The sequence below is a fragment of the Eupeodes corollae genome, chromosome 1, assembly GCF_945859685.1.
Source record: "Eupeodes corollae chromosome 1, idEupCoro1.1, whole genome shotgun sequence".
Lineage (NCBI taxonomy): Eukaryota > Metazoa > Arthropoda > Insecta > Diptera > Syrphidae > Eupeodes > Eupeodes corollae.
This window is the reverse complement of record NC_079147.1, coordinates 247,639,591-247,656,185: the sequence shown is the minus strand read 5'-3', so window position 1 is coordinate 247,656,185 and position 16,595 is coordinate 247,639,591. Positions and strand designations below refer to the sequence as shown.

The 16,595-nt window shown below is 36.4% G+C and overlaps 1 protein-coding gene across 1 annotated transcript in view; it reads right to left on the bottom strand.

Moving 5' to 3' along the window:
* Window positions 1–12,592, bottom strand: part of LOC129953888 (uncharacterized) — a 73,805-nt gene extending 61,213 nt beyond the window's left edge. Inside the window, exon 1 of the mRNA XM_056067416.1 lies at window positions 11,634–12,592. Within this exon, the coding sequence (XP_055923391.1) occupies window positions 11,634–11,969 (336 nt within the window). The 5' untranslated portion in view covers window positions 11,970–12,592. The remainder of the gene's footprint in view (window positions 1–11,633) is intronic.
* Between the last annotated feature and the right edge of the window lie 4,003 nt (window positions 12,593–16,595).

Sequence of the window (16,595 nt, the reverse complement as noted above, 5' to 3'; positions counted from 1 at the left end):
GTTTGTGCAAAATGACGAGGGAGAATGCACGCTGCTCTATCAAGGTCGGAAAAGATCTTACCGATGCATTTGATGTCAAAAAAGCTTTTAGACAAGGTGATGCACTGTCATGCGACTTCTTCAACATCGTTCTGGAAAGAATTGTGCAAAACTCAACCGTCAACACTAGAGGCACAATCTTCCAAAGGTCCATCCAATTACTCGAATACGCAGATGATATTGACAAAATTGGAAGATCAAAGCGCGATGTCAGTGGAGCGTTTTTGAGCATTGCGACGGAAGCGAAGAAGATGGGTTTAGTGGTCAATGAGGGCAAGACCAAGTATATGCTGTCATCAAAAAAGGACACTGAACGACGACGTCTTCAACAAAACGTCACCATGGACAGCTATAACTTTGAGGTAGTTAAGGACTTTGTCTACCTAGGCACCGCTATTAATACAGACAACGACACCAGCGCTGAAATCAAAATCAAAAAGAACAACTCTTGTAAATCGCTGCTTCTTTGGACTTAGAAGGCAATTTAGAAGTAAAGTCCTCTCTCGAGCATCTAAAATCATCATCTATAAAACACTCATCATCCCGGTTCTCATTTATGGCGCTGAGTCCTGGACCCTGTCAAAGAAAGATGAGACAGTCTTAGGATGCTTCGAGAGAAAAATTCTTCGGGTGATTTTTGGTCCCGTACGCAAAGATGGAGAATGGAGGAGAAGATATAACGACGAACTGTACGGGCTGTACAGCGACACTGACCTAGGTAGCAGAATTAAAGTCCAACGGCTTAGATGGCTAGTTCATGTAGAGCGGATGGACAACAACGCTCCAGTCCGGAAGGTCTTCGAATCCAATCCCGAGGGTGGTGGACCCAGGTGGGAGAGGACCTCAACCAACCTGGCGTGCGAAACTGCAGAGAGCTAGCTAGGGACCGAGCTGGTTGGAGACGCATGTTGGTTAAGGCCCAGGGCCGCCAGGACTGTAGCGCCACCTTAAGTAAGTAAAACTATAAAACAAATATGTAAGCCGGCCAAGGCTTAAAACCCCGCCTCGATAACCCAATATTAAGTGTCGATTGAAGCTACCAAACTGGTTCTCCTGATTCACCCTATCAGTTCGGTCCCGTTCGGACACAGCCCTACTGAACCGAAGGAGCTCTGCTCCGCCATGACGTCCCGATTGTACAGTAGTCGCCTATCCACGGTTCGTCGTCTGACGTCGTAGGTTAGCGGAACTACCCATCTATCCTGTATCAGACCGCATCTATCTAAAAAGAGGAATGCCTCTGGTTGAATGAAGCCGCTCAAGCGTGCACTCTCTAAATAATTGCCATTCGCATAGAACGCCCCGAACATTAAATTGTTGGTTGAAGACAAAGCGAGTTTTATTACGAAATTGTCAATTCTATTGATTCGAGTCCCGTTGCATAGGACCTCATTGGGATAGTAAAGCACGTAAGAAGAGTCGGCTGTTCGAAATGATCCGGTGCAGCATCGTAAACACTGCCGCTCGAACACCCGAAACTTCTCCATCTGGGAAGGGGCAACGTTGAATCACACAGGACAACCATACACGATCATCGGCCGTATGAGGACCATGTAGAAAATTACCTTCCCTCTGGGGTCTAGCCGACTGCTTTAAAACATCCGTTTCGTCAGAGCGAAGGATCCTCTGGTGTTGGTCAGAGCAGCATTTACTGATCTAACCAGATACCGAGGTACTTCACTACACTTTTGCTCGCTAATGGCTGCCCGTGAAGATCAACGATAATCATCTTGCGCCAATTCTTGCACGAATCCCTCGTGGCCCTAGCCAACGGAGCCTGGAACAGAATTGTCTCTGACTTCTGGACATTTATTTTTAGTTTCCAGTCATCGCAGTACCGCTGACTCTTGTCGAAATAAAGAGAATTATAATAACTTCAGCCTTTCGCGCCGTTCTGTACGCAATTAGATCGGCGGCGTACGCAATTGCCTTTGTTAGACTACCAATAAGATTGCTGGTGTAAATGCTGAAGAGAATCGGCGAATTCAGCGCCCCTGCTGAAGACCATTTTTAATTAAGAATGTTGTGGTAGAAGTTAAATTGCCACTTTTGACAACAAACTTTCAACAACATTGGTTTGCTTATGCCAAGCCTGCTCAATTTTAGGTAAAGACCCTCTAACCATATGGTGTCAAAGGCCTTTTCCAAATCAACCAGAACAGCACCTGTGCATTGTTGTTTTGATTTAATCCATTGGATATCAGAAACAACCCGAACTTTTTATCCGGAATTATTTTGTTGTCTGCAGCCCACTTAGTCAGAGCCCTATTTATGATTTTTTCGAAAACTTTGCTAATGCTCGGAAGAAGACTTATCGACCGAAGATTTGACGGGTTGGAGTTGTCCTTTCCCTTTTTCGGGAGAGGATGAACCACAGCGGTCTTCCAATGCACTGTATAATGTGCATCGGTAAATGTCTTACTAAAACGTTGGATTTACCATCGACAACTGCTGATTTTCTGCTCGGCGATTGTGGCATTTGCCAATAAATCGTCATTGAAAGGCATGAAACCACGGTTATCAGATCGCCATTGGGTCATATCATTTCTAAGGTAAAAGCGATTAAGTAGGTCTCTGTTTTCCAGGTCGTTGTTGGGGCGAATGCTAACACTCACCTTATACACTTGCTGGAAAGCACGTCCTACCACCTACACTTTTTCCTTCGGATCTTCAATTATGAAAAAATCATCGTCAAAGATAGCTTCTTCTGGATCTATTTGCAGTGTCCTGAGTACGTCCCTGTTCTCTTCAGTTCTTTGGAGTTTCAGACACGGAAGGTCATTAACGTTCTTTTTCCTGAATATCTTGTTGATTTTAGGGAACAAACTAGCGTCATTGGAATTAACTGATCGGATCTTGCGGTCCCAGTACTTGTTAATTGATAAGCTGTAGTTCGCTTTAATCAACAGATTTACATTTTTTATAGATGACTTCGGTGTCCTAACCTCTAAGTCGTGTGTGTCTGTAAGTCGTTTGTACAAGTTTTTGAGTCTTGTCACTAAGCCTACATAGTGCGTCAATAGTCGCCTTTCTGTAGGCGTCCATTTGGTGCCGTTCTTTGTGAATTAGTATCGTCCGTTCCATCGTTCGTTTTATTATTTCGTCCATCTGTTGTTAATGTTGAGCAATTTCTGTGTTTTTCAGGGTTTTGTTTTTTGTTCCAACACACTAACCATCATGCTACGGGTACTGTATTCGGGGATATATTATGATTATGATCTAGTGGCTTCGCTATGGAACCACAAAATCTATATTTTTCTAAAGGAAAGGCCGAAAACAAATCCATTTGTGCAAAATGTAATTGACACATTCGAAATCAAATTCTTAAATTGTAGTACTTTCTAGGGAACCATCATTTATTCAAAAGGTCTACATTTTATAGACCTTGTTTTTTTAAAGCGATTTCAGAGACAAGGCAATTGTATAATATACTATTAATAATAAATAGACTTTTTTCTAACTACTAATAATCATTTTAATCTGATTTGTATCTATCGGCTGCCCCTATCAGTGTAAAAAATAATCTTTTTGAATGAAAGTCAAGTTATTCTTTATCAATCGAAAACTATTATTGAATCTTTAAAACATTAATCATAACACGTGTGTATAAGATTTAAAAAGAAAATCATTATAAATCTTAAAATTAATTCTTTTTTTTTTATATAAACATCGATAAACCGGCTTTTTTTAAATAAGTTCCGGAACAATGAATGTCTGGCTAAAGCAAAATAAGTTGTACAAAGTGTCAAAGATCAACACTGATATAGCTTTGTCTACTTCAAAGAGAGGTATAGTCATACCTACTTAAGTCTAATATAAGACAATGACGATAACACTAATTTTAATAATTCGAAATATACATATACATTTTTTGTACAAAGCAAAACATTTGTCAGTTTTTTTTGTATGCATTTGAAATAAGGCGAACCGTTTGGAATTTAAAACACCAGCTTTTTTTGAATGATTATTTCAAGTGCTTTTTTATTTTTTTCGCTCGCTCGTGATATTTCTATTTCACAAGACTATTTAAAAATTGCATTTTTCAGACACTATCTTTATAATCTCTACAGTTTCAAAACCATTGGACTTAAGTTCACAAGGTTTTATTTTGTGTTCTTTTTCTCACACACTATCATATACAACAATGCAAGTTTTTAAGAAAACTCATATCTTAAGTCTTAAATAAGGATAAGTAGTTACCAAATATTGAATGATCCTTGAATTTCCTTAAGTAGTGCAGAAGTAATGAACTTAGAACCCTGTTGACTACTTGCAATCCACAAACTAAAGACTGTTGTAATATTTATGTAATTCTTTTTTTTGATACAATCCATTAAAAACAAAACAAGCAACAATGTCATCGAAATAAAAATGCCTTGAAAGCAAGAAAATATGCATAAACATAAGTATAAATGTAAACTGCTAACTAAAGCAATTAATCGCAGTCAAAATAGAATTTAATTTGTAAACAATATTTAATCAACTCAATATCAGCTGAGAGGTACGTGCTTCGAGTGGGGCCTCCTGCTGGTCGTTGCCAATCAACTCAATTACAATTAATTATTTAATTAAGAAAACGTAAGCGAATCAGCACAAATAAAAACTATATAATGAACTGTTAAAATAGCTCAGGGGTTCATAAATACAATATATTGTGTACATATGTATGAACTTACTCGTCTTTGCTGTTGTTCATTTAAACAAATTACCTACGTCCAAATGTGCACGATGACGATGACGCTTGTCGCCAAAAAAAAATAAAAGAAGAAAACAATAGGAATAATATCGTTTATTATTTTTATAGTCTTGGTCTGAATATTATTTTTATTATACCTAAATACCTATAGCTACCTACATACATAGCCATAAACATATGTACATATGTACATATATAATTTTGTTTTGTTGTGCTTTCAAAACTCAAAGCTAACATAGGAACATACGAAGATACATATTATATTTTTTTAACTAACTCATGCGAACAAAAATAAAATGGTTGTTTACCTCTTCACGGCGGCAGTCAAGTGATAGGTGTCTTGCCCAGGTGAAGAGGGAGGGAGTATTGGTCACTGTCTTGGCGTGTGACAGACAAAAATAAGCTTACACACCCAAAGAGTTCAGACCATTTGGAGATGATTACATAAGATGAAGGCGCACATTATAGAGAAGACGAAACAAATCAAGTTGCGTTGGTCGTTTGACATTCTTTTGGATGGAGGCAGAAAGCAAAGACTATTGAAATTAATTTTATGATGGATGCAATTTAAATTGATCGACGATGGTTGATTTTAAAGTTGTTAAGGGCTAAGCCATTTAGCCCTTGTACATGTACTTTGTACATGCTTTGCAAACATAAAGAAATGTTTTCTTTGGGCAATATTGTGCATCTTTTTTGTACAGATTCTGATGTTAGATAAAGATTTTATAAATTTACTTATTTGTTTATTTGAATTGCTGAATCTTTTACTTATACTTTATACAAGGTCACAAATAAGGAACAACAAAAACAAAAGTTAAGATATGTTTTTCTTTGTGATTAATCGCTTTATTTTACTTTTTACTTTCTTTTGTGGCTTTCAATAACAATCTAGGTTAATATTTAAAAAAATTCTTTGGGATAAGGAAACATTGTCGTGGTACAGCGGTACAAAGTTTTTGCTGATAAAAGGTTTGACGGCATTCCTCTGAACGAATTGGACGTTCTGTGAAAACATTAAAAGAACTATCTAGGCTCTTATGCTATAGCCTCTTCAATATTGCCAATTCTAAGAGTTTTTGTCTCGAAGCTCACTAGTTTAAGTAATAAGCAGACGATGAATACAACGGACAATTCATTACGATCTTAAATGTTGTCTGTACAAGAACCGAAACAACGAGCAAGATTAACCCTCTGCTTTTGCCGAAAAAGAGTATCGAAATGGCCGATACGACGATAACCTGATGAATGGTGTTTAAATGTCTGATGAAAACAAAATAAACAAATATATGTCCAGAAATCTTAATTTTTGTTGGCCTCCACTTGATTTTTTTAAAGCGTTTAAGTAAGAAACGATGTATACAAAATTAATCTAGGGAATTTCTATAATTCGATGATAGGTTCAATATCGATCCAGTGGTTTCTTTTCAAATTACATATATGTTATTTTGACATTCAGTCGGTTTCGGTATTGGTTGCGGTATATATATATTTTGTCCGGTTGCAAGTACAGCAGCGCTTTAACTCCTCCTGGAGCATAGGGCAGCAACACGATCCTTCACCTATCCCGATTCACCGCAACTGACCTCAGCTGTGGCCACGATTAAATATTTTGAGACCGAGCCTCCTTCAAAACTGATGACCTCCAAGTAGTCTTTGGTCTTCCAACGCGTCTATTACCTGGGAGATTCCATTGGACGGATTGTTTTGCTATATTGTCATCAGGTTTCTTCAGTGTATGGCCTATCCAACGCCATTTACGTCCAATTTTTTCTGTCCGGTCCTATTCCACAGCTCAACGTAAGATATGGTTTGCAGCCACCGGATCTTCAGAATAGAGCGCAGACAACGGTTAACGAATGCTTGTAGTCTGCTCGAGATGTTGGCTGAGAATTTCCATGTTTCAGAACCATTTGACGTTGGATTGGAAGAGTTTCAACTTGGTGCGTATTTTGCTAGAGTTCCACACAGGAGAAAGGATTCCACGGGCTTTGTTTATTCTACTGTTAATATCCAGGTCCGTTCCGCCTGTGTGTGCTTTGGCCCGTGGTCATTACATTCGTGTTATTTGTGTTAATCCTTAAGCCAGCCACCTCTCCATTCAATTGCAGCGAATGACACATCTGATTTAAGTCTGCCTTGTTGTTTGCCATGAGACATATATCGTCAGCATAATCTATGTGGCTAAGCTTGTCAAACAGACTTCATTTCATTTGTACCCACCGTGGCAGTCATCACATCGTCAATCGCCAGCAAAAACAGAATTGGTGATAAGACATCGCCTTGTCTCACTTCTTGACGCACATCGAAGGAGTCGGAAAGCTATCCATTGTGCAACACAAAACACCTTGCGTTGTTGTACGATTCTTTAATAACATCGACAATTTTCTCAGGGATTTCTCGCGCAATAAGCGATGCATTCACAATAGACCCTATGTGATCGAAGCACGGTCGGCCACTGCGAAACCCTGCTTGGTGCCTATTGAGGGTAGACTTGGACTTCATCCTCTCGAGAATTATAGTTGCCTTTAACTTCCGAAAAACTGACAGAACTGTGATACCGCGCCAGTTATTCAAGGGTGGCGTTTTTGCCAGGCAAAATAACTGTCTTTGTTACTAAATTTGAAGACGTGGGTTAGGGCTACAACTATTTCCCGCAAATTGTGTTCTCAGCCGTCTTGGCATTTTATAAACTGGCCGTTTCGAAGCTGTGCTTTAACTATAATGGATTTTTTTGCTGATGAATATCATGTTAAAAACCAGAAAAGATTTTAAAAAAATAATTACTATACTACTTACGAGGTCTTGCAAAATTAGATTTACAAAATACAAAACTGACAAAGCCAGCAGGCTTGTAAAACAATGTTATCTTTTGGCCATGCACTTTTATATGACCTCAGTGTAAATATTGCATTCAACAATCAATTGACCTTGATTGCAATCTTCAAATGTATGCAAAGACTTCAAGCAAGTGGGTGCAAAGAATACAAGAAGTCTCAAATGATTAGAATCAATTGATGGCAGTATTTTTAAAGTCAAATGATTCGTGATTTCAAAATTGCATAATGTTGTCTAAGTAAAAAAAAAGTTGTCTTAATAGAAATAAGTCAATATATTTCATTGTTCCTAAGTTAATTGAGCCGAAAATCAAGTTTTATCAAATTTAAGTATTTTTTGATAAAGGTTTTTATTTTATGTAAGAAATTGTACATTTTTTTAAAAAAACATTTTACTACTTAAATATTAACAAAAAAAGTGGACCCGTTAAAATAATTTCCTATGAAAAGCAAATACAAACTTGTATTTTGCCCAACCTTTATAAAGGGTGATGTAAACTGATGCACGTTTCGTGTTTTGTTTCACTCTCAAACATCTTCAGTTTGGTCTATAATTTAACCATGAATCGTTTACAAACGAACAACTCTTACAAATTGAATTGTATCACAAAATGCGAGCTTTATTAAGAAAGTTCATCGCGAACTTTTTCCATTTTATGGTCAGTTTAATCGACGCACTGAAGCGGCTATTCGGCCTATTGTGACTAAATTTCGCACCACATTCCCATTGTTGAACATTAGACCACCAACACGCTTACGTAAAATGCCAACTGAAGAAAATATCGCAGCTGTATCAGGCAGTGTTAATGATGACCATCAATTATCGATTCGTCGCCTTTCGCAGCAATTGGGTGTGTTGCCTTTTAAAATACAGCTGGTGCAAGAAGTGAAGCCGAACGACCTACTGCAACGTAAAATTTTTGGTGAATGGGCTCTTGGCCGAAGATCCACTTTTTTACCGAAGCTCATTTTTGTCTCAGAAGCATTGCAAGAGCTACCAATCCATCCACAAAAAGTCAGTCACATCATTGGACCGTACTTTTTCAAAGATGATGGGAATCGTAACGTAACTGTGAACGGTGAGGGCTACCGTGAGATGATATCCAACTTTATTTTGCCCAATATGAAAGTGCTTGACTTGAATGACATGTGATTTTAGCTAGACGGTGCCACATACCATACAGCACGCCCAACAATGGACTTATTGAGAGGCGAGTTCGGTGAACATTTTATTTCACGTTCGGGACCGGTCAATTGGCAACATGGATCGTGCGACTTAATGCCTTTAGACTATTTTGTGTGGGGCTATGTAAGAGCTCATGTCTATACAGAGAAGCCCACTTCAATTAACACATTGGAAGACAAAGACAAGTCAAGGTCAAAATTTGCATGAAATAATCTTCAAACATTAAATTATATGGACCGTACTATCGAATCAAATAAAGATTTCATGCATTTTTTTAAACTTTACTATAGCTTTTAAAAAATCACCCTAAGTAAAATAAATTGACAGAAATTAGAATTAAAAATCACAGAAATTTTAAGACAAACCATGGACACATTGCTCTTTTATGGTTATTAAAACCTTTGCAGTAGTACTCGCTTCTTTTCGCTAGGAAAGCAATTGAGTAGTAAAGTCCTCTCTCGAGGGACCAAATTGTCGCTGTACTCCAAGAGTAATTCTTGTCTGAAAAAGTTCTTTCTCAAATTAGCCGTTCGGATTCGGCTTATAAACTGTAGGTCCCCTTCATTCCTGCAATTACTCCCACACAGGAATAATGGTTGAGAGTTGTAAGTTTCTAGGCCCTGGTTCTTTTAGGACTGTTGCGCCACCAATTTTTTTTTACAAACTTTGCAATCATATTTATTGGATTTTGTTAAAACGTTTCGCAGAGGTTTATCATGTCTATAAGCCTTTATTAAGGATATACAGACATGGATATTAAAATAGACACAGAGGCAATTGCTAAGAGTAGAACAAAATTAAAACAACAACATGCATGAGAAGTAGTTTTAACCGTTATCAAAAAAAAGTTAGACTTTCTTATGCAAAATAACATGGGTTTATTTTTTTCTTGCTTGTTGATAGTTTGGAGATGAACCGTTCTTAAGGTAAGACTGTGTTTTTGGTGGACATTAAAATATAAACACATTGGAACACAGACCTTAATATTTAACTAGTATCAAAAATATTAGTTTTTAATATTTTTTTACTTTTATAAAACAAAAAGTTCACTTTAGGAAGTAAATTCAAATTGTTTTAATAATATTACAATTAATTTCAATTAAAACATGAGTCGCGGTAAGCATTGTTCCCTAGAAGAGAAAGCTGTAATTTTAGCTCTACGAAGTGAGGGAAAATCTATGGGAGAAATAGCCTATGACCGCTGAGAGCTAAAAAACAGAGGGAAAAACCAAGCAAAACAACCCCAAGAGAAGACTGAAAGATTATTTTCGCCTCAAAAAAAGATCCTTAGAAGTCTTCAAGGGAAAAAAAAAACAAACTAAAGCTTCCAATAACTTCCAGAACTGTTCGTTGAAGACTTATTGAAACTAACAAGCTGAGAAGGAATACAAGAATGGTTCCCTTTTTATGGGAAAAAATATAACAAAGAGGTTTAAATTCGCCCACGATCATTTTGATTGGAGCGGGCCAGAAGGAGGCAATAAGGGGAGAAATGTTTTGAGGATAGAATCGTTAGAAGGCTTAATTTGAAAGAACTGACCCAGAAATACATTCAGAAAACGGTCAAGAAGGGAGGTTGCAGTATCATACTTTGGGGTTAAATTTCTTGGCATGGCCTTGGACCAATACATTTGATTAAGGATAAAATGGATCAAAATATGAAGGTGAATATCATGAAGGATACGATGCTGCCTTATGTGGGCGAGAACCTGCCTCTCAAATGTGTTCTACAGCAAGACAACGACCCTTAGCACACATCCAAATCTGCTGAAAAGTATTTTAAGGACCAAAAAATCAGCATATTGGAGTGGCCATCCATATTGTCTCACTTAAATCCCATAAAATATTTTGAGAGAGATTTAAAATGCGCGGTTTAAAAATATTTAACAATAAATTAAACAGAACTGTGGAGAATGGTTCGACTGGGGTGGTACAATATTTCAATTGACATATGCCGCCGATTATTTGACTTAATGTCCAACAGATGTCACACTGTAATTAAAGCTAAGAGCCAGGCTACCAGACATTACAATAATTTTTAAATCCAGAATAGCTTGGCATTTAATTTAATTTTTTAAATCTGTGTATCTATTTTAATGTCCACGAAATTTGTTAGTTTTTTTACATTTATGAATTTTTTTTTAAGACAGTAAAAAATTGAATTCTTAAACTGTTTGGTGTTTCTATTTTAATGTCCATATCTGTATAGAATGTACCAAAAATTCATATTTAAAAAAAAAAAAAAAACATTTTACAATCCGATAAAGGTAAACACTGTAGGATCTACACTAAACGCAATTAGCTTAAAATGTCTAAACGTAGGTACCTATTTAACTAAATAACTAACTTTTTGGTGCTTGGATAATTTGTAACTTTACACAGTCTTTGCAGCGTTTATAAATTAGACTGCTTGCTTACTTATAACTATAATTCCATGGTGCGTATGTACCTTTGTTTACCTACTAAATATTAAATTCTAAGTACACTAAGCACCTAGGGGTAAAAAAAGTTCCTCAAGTAATGTACCTAGTAATTTCGATCTGTGAACTATTCTTGTAAATTATTATTCTCAGTTAATTAAACAATAGTCATAAAAATACTTATCCAGCTTTTATTTTACGTCGAAGTTAAATTTGGAATGAGCAGAATTTATGGTTTGGCTTGGTGTACCTGTTGAGGACTATTTCCACATCGCAATAACACCCGAAAATCGAAATAAGGGTGGTATTTTTCCGCTTTGAACTTTCATATATTTAGGGGTACATTTTTTTGCGTGGGTTTCAAATATAAGCTATAAGCATTCTCAAACACGCACTTCCTAGTTAGGGCATGGGTATACAAACCCAAAAATAAAACAAAACTATTAACAACTCACCTGCTTTAACAATTCCATACACTGGGAATAAAAGACGCAATTCCTAGGATATTTTTGTAGGAAAGCATTAACCAATTCGGCGGTCAACGCGTCATTACACCGATTCTCGTCACTAGCAGGCCTGCCGCTACCGCTACCGCTGCTGGCATTGCCGGTATTGCTGCTGCCGTTGCTGTCCCTGTCAACATGAGCAGCAGCTGAAGCCGCAGCATCCCGATCCCGCTGCCTATTGTTAATCAAATTCAATTGATTGTTCTTATCGAATTGATGAACGCTATTACTTCTGCTCGCAGAAGTGTTAGCAACAAAGTTTAAACATTTACATGAGATCAACATGATTTTTTTTTTTAATTCCAAACACACACTATACTTAGTGTAGTAACTTTTATTAACACTTCAATTTAATCAACAATGAATCAATTATAACAAATTAATTCTTAAACAAAATAATTTAGATAGATAGGAGAAGAGTTAGGTACAATGAAATAAAATTTTTTAAAGAAATTTCGACTCTCGCAATTAATAACTTTATTTCTTATTATTTTCTTATAGCCTTAACTGTACTCTATCTCTTTCTTACACACGCACTTTCAGATTGGATTTTTACCCTTTGCGTTTTCTTCTTCGTCGTTCTTTGATTCGATAGAAGGTTTTTGGTTTTTGGTTTTTTGAATATGATGAGAGGAAAAAAATATAAATTTATATTTTTTCACTGCAAAATCAAAAATTCACTGGGTCATTTAAGAGATTGATATTTGAATGCCGGTTTGGGGTTCACGTTGAATTATTTTATTTGTGATTTAATCGAGATGTTATAAGCACGATGTAAATTAAATATTATATAGAAAAATAATAAAGAGACAATCAAAAGGCTAATTCCATTCCACTGTTATAATTCCTGCATGCACCGTCACGTCAAAAAAAATCTAAACCAACTGAATTGAATGAAAAATTGAATACTGAACTGAACCGAATACAAAATACGAAATACGAATTGCCGAATGAACAAGAACAAACGATTAAAAAGGAAAACGAAAAAGATGAATACGAATCAAGTGACAAAACGAAAATGAAAAAGTAGAAAAAATGTGTGTTTGTGTTTCTTCATGGGATTCTGATTTTGTTGTTGTTTTGTATTGTTTTTATTTTTCGTTTTTTCTTTCTCTCAATTTTCATTGGCCTCCTTTTTGTATTCAAGTTCTTTCTTTGTTCGGCAACTCAAGTCAAGTCAAAGAAAGATGTTTATTTGTGAAATTCACCATGGACGAAAGGGAACAAGAAAAGATTGGATGAGTTCAGTGTGTTCAGAGTGTCAGTTAGTTGAAATGGGCGTATTCAGAAGGAAACTTTGTTAAGTTTTTTCTTTTAATAATAAACTGATTTTTTACGACACAAATTTTGTGCCTAGATGTGAAGATTTTTAGTTCAGTGAAAAGTGATTTAGAGTCTAACTGGAAAGCGCATACTCTTCCCAACAAAACGATTAAGGTGTTAATGGGTAGAAAACAGTAAATGAATACTGAATGCATCTTGTTATTATAGCACACATTCACGATTAAAAGTGAGAAGAAAATAGGTTAACAGAGTTGAAATAATAGAAGTTTTTACTTCTGCGAAATTAGACTATTAAACTGTTTACTAGATTTTTTCTTTTTCGAAAATATATCACGTTACATACTAAAAAGTGTTGTATACCAAAATAAGCTTAAAGTTAAACATACTTTTCTAGAATTAGCCGACCTTAAAGGCTTAAATAAATCCAATTTTCATTTGTAAAAAGTACTGAATTAAAGAATTAGAAAAAGAAAACAAATAAATTAGGTGCTGCAACAGTCCAAATAGATTAAGTTCCTGGGGGCTTACAACCCTCAACCATTCCATTGTGCGTGTCATGTCAGAAGTGGAATGGAAGGAACCTACAGTTTATATGTAATGTCCAAACGCCTATTTTGAGAAATAATTTTTCATGACAAGAGTTAATTTTGAAGGTTTTGTCAATTTCTTGCGAGAGGCACAGGCAGGGATTTAACCCAAGACTTTTGGAGTGACATCACTGCACATGGGCACTTAAAAAACAAATATTGCTGACTAATAGTAACTTAAAGTTGCTTTCCAGAACAAATTTTTAGTTTAAATTTATATAATTACTTTGGTTTATAATTTATTTAGTAAATTATTGTCATTTATTTTTATTACGATAAAATGGGGAGGGTGTAATTATGCATGGAACAAAATATCGACCAAATGGCTGCCCCAACATCGGTGGCACACCTCCATATGAACGTTCAAATTTTCGATGACGCTGAGGTATAATTGAGGTTCTATGTGCAATCTCATCCTTTAGCTTTTGAATTGTTGCTGGTTTCTTGACGTAGACCTTTTTCCAACAGGGTCAAATGACATGATCTTGGCTGTCAATTGACATTCGGCCATTAAATTCATCTAACAAAAGAACCATTCAGCCCTATCAGGAGTTTTACCCGACAATCTGTGTGGCAAGTGGCAACTTCCTGTTGAATCAACATATCGTCCATATCCACAACTTCCTATTTGGGTCATACGAAAATCATTATCACCTCACGCTAGCAAACACCATTCACAGTAACTGAAAGACTGGACTCATTTTGGCAATAATATAGCCTGATGATGCTGCCAGCCCATAAACAGCACCAAACAGTCCACCTTTGCGGATTCATTGGTTTATCGACCATCACTCTTGGATTATAATTTGCCTATATTTGCAGAAAACAACACCAGCGCTGAGATCAAACAAAAAAAAGCTCTTACTGACCTTTGTTTTTTGAGCTAAGAAAGCAATTAAGTGGAAAAGTCCACTCTGAAACCAATGCTCCCGACCAGAGAATCTTCGAATCGACACCTACAGGACAGTAGAGGAAGACCGCGGATCAGGTGGAGCGCACAAGTGGAAAGTGACCTCACCCAACTCGGAGTGCCAATCTGGAGACGTCTAGCTAGGGACCGAACTAGATGGAGAAGTTTGTTGGGTGAGGCCCTAGTTCGCTCAGGACTGTAGAGCCACCTTAATTAAGTATATGTGGCTTATTGACGAATTCTGAGTTATATCGCCATTTCTTGACGATCTTGAAATTCAATATCCACTATTGAAAGCCCATTCTAACTATTGACGACCATTCTTACCATTGACGACCACTTGTGATGGTCAAGAGCCTGTACCTATTTCTTAAGCCAACTATTGCAGTGACTAAATGCAAGTCTTTATATATTACGTTCATCAACGACGAGCGTGAGAGGTTCAATTGTTGATCATGACTACAAGTTGAAGTGAACGGCTCTTCAGCCGTCTATCGCGAACAACAGCAATATTTTCTGCGTTTTGTACAAGTATGCAATATTGTTTTTACATCTTCTACGGGAACGGTTTGTGCTCAAATTTTTGTCACGATTGTACGCACATGCTTTTTGATTGGAATGCCCATTTTCATAATAATGTTGAAAGCCGCAGATTATTCTGTAAATAATCTTTAAGAAAATAAAAACACGTCTAGACTATTTGAATTTGAAAGAAGAAAGTACAGTTTTATTTCAGCAGAAAAACAATAGGGGCAAGTTACGATAAAAATAAGTTTTTCTATTCACATAGAATGATAGTTCCAAAAAAACAAATACGCCTGAATAATTTCAAAGAATTCCTCGATTGTGTAGCTTTTCACAGTTTAAATCAAATGAAATTGAGAAATGTCAAATGAAATGCAGAACAAAAATTCACGTGTAGGTGTGGTTTACATTCAACATCGGCACTATTACGAGAGATACACAAAATTTGCTCAAATGTGTTCGATATCACTATCTTTTTTCAATTAAAATATATATGTTTCTTGATAAGTTGAAATATTGTTGATTTATGGAATATTTGTAGTATACAGTTTTATTTTTGTTTAAATTTTATAGCAGACAAGTGTTCCGAACAACAACAGAGCTTATGTAACGGAGCTATCAGAGCAGTTTTTGCACTTGAAATAAGTACTTTTTTTAACAAAATTTTCAAATATCCAAAACCCCAGAGCGATATGTACTTGCAATCAAAAAATTAATGAACAATTTTATAGTTTTGTCAGATCAAGGTGTTTACGACAAATAATGGTTGCTCAATATAAATAAACGCCATCACCTATGTTCAATTTGTGAGTTTAATGACGTTTATTATCATGGAGAATTTTCCATTTTCTTATAAATAAGTTTCTGAACTTGCAAAATATTTCTAGTAACTTCTTACACCGATATATTAATCTGCGGAGCGGGACAGTTCACCTCTGCCGGTTTACCTCTGCCAGTTTATCTCCGCCGGGTTACCTCTGCCAGTTTACCACCGCTGGTTTACCTCTGCCAGTTTACCCCTGGAAAGTTTACCACCGCCGGTTTACCTCTGGACGGTTTACCTCCAGAGCATTTAAGGTAGTTTATTATTTTCAAAACTACCTTCTAATTGAAAACTTTTGACATTTAGTTTTGTTTTGTTTTTTATTTTCATTCTTTATGAAATGAATTATGACACTTCCACAACGTTTTTTTTTTGTAAAGCAAAATATTCATTCGATATTTAAGTAAGTTTTTGTGTTTTTTGTTTTGTAAGGACAGTCCTCTATCCTCTAAAAAAGTAAGTAAATTTCAGCCCAGTAGGTTTAGTAAAAATTGTTTAAAATAAATAAACTCTCTGCCGAGTGGCACTATAATATAAAACGCCAAAAGCAGTACGATTGGGCCTTGCACTACCAAAGAAGCAACCTTTGAGCAAAATAAGCTACATTTCAAACTACCTTAACTGCTCTGGAGGTAAGCCGTCCAGAGGTAAACCGGCGGAGGTAAACTGTCCAGAGGTAAACTGGCAGAGGTAAACCGGCGGAGGTAAACAGTCATGTACCGCTAAATCTGTGCTCTTAGCTCTAATTTAGAAACTGCAACACTCAAAAACGTCAAGAGAAA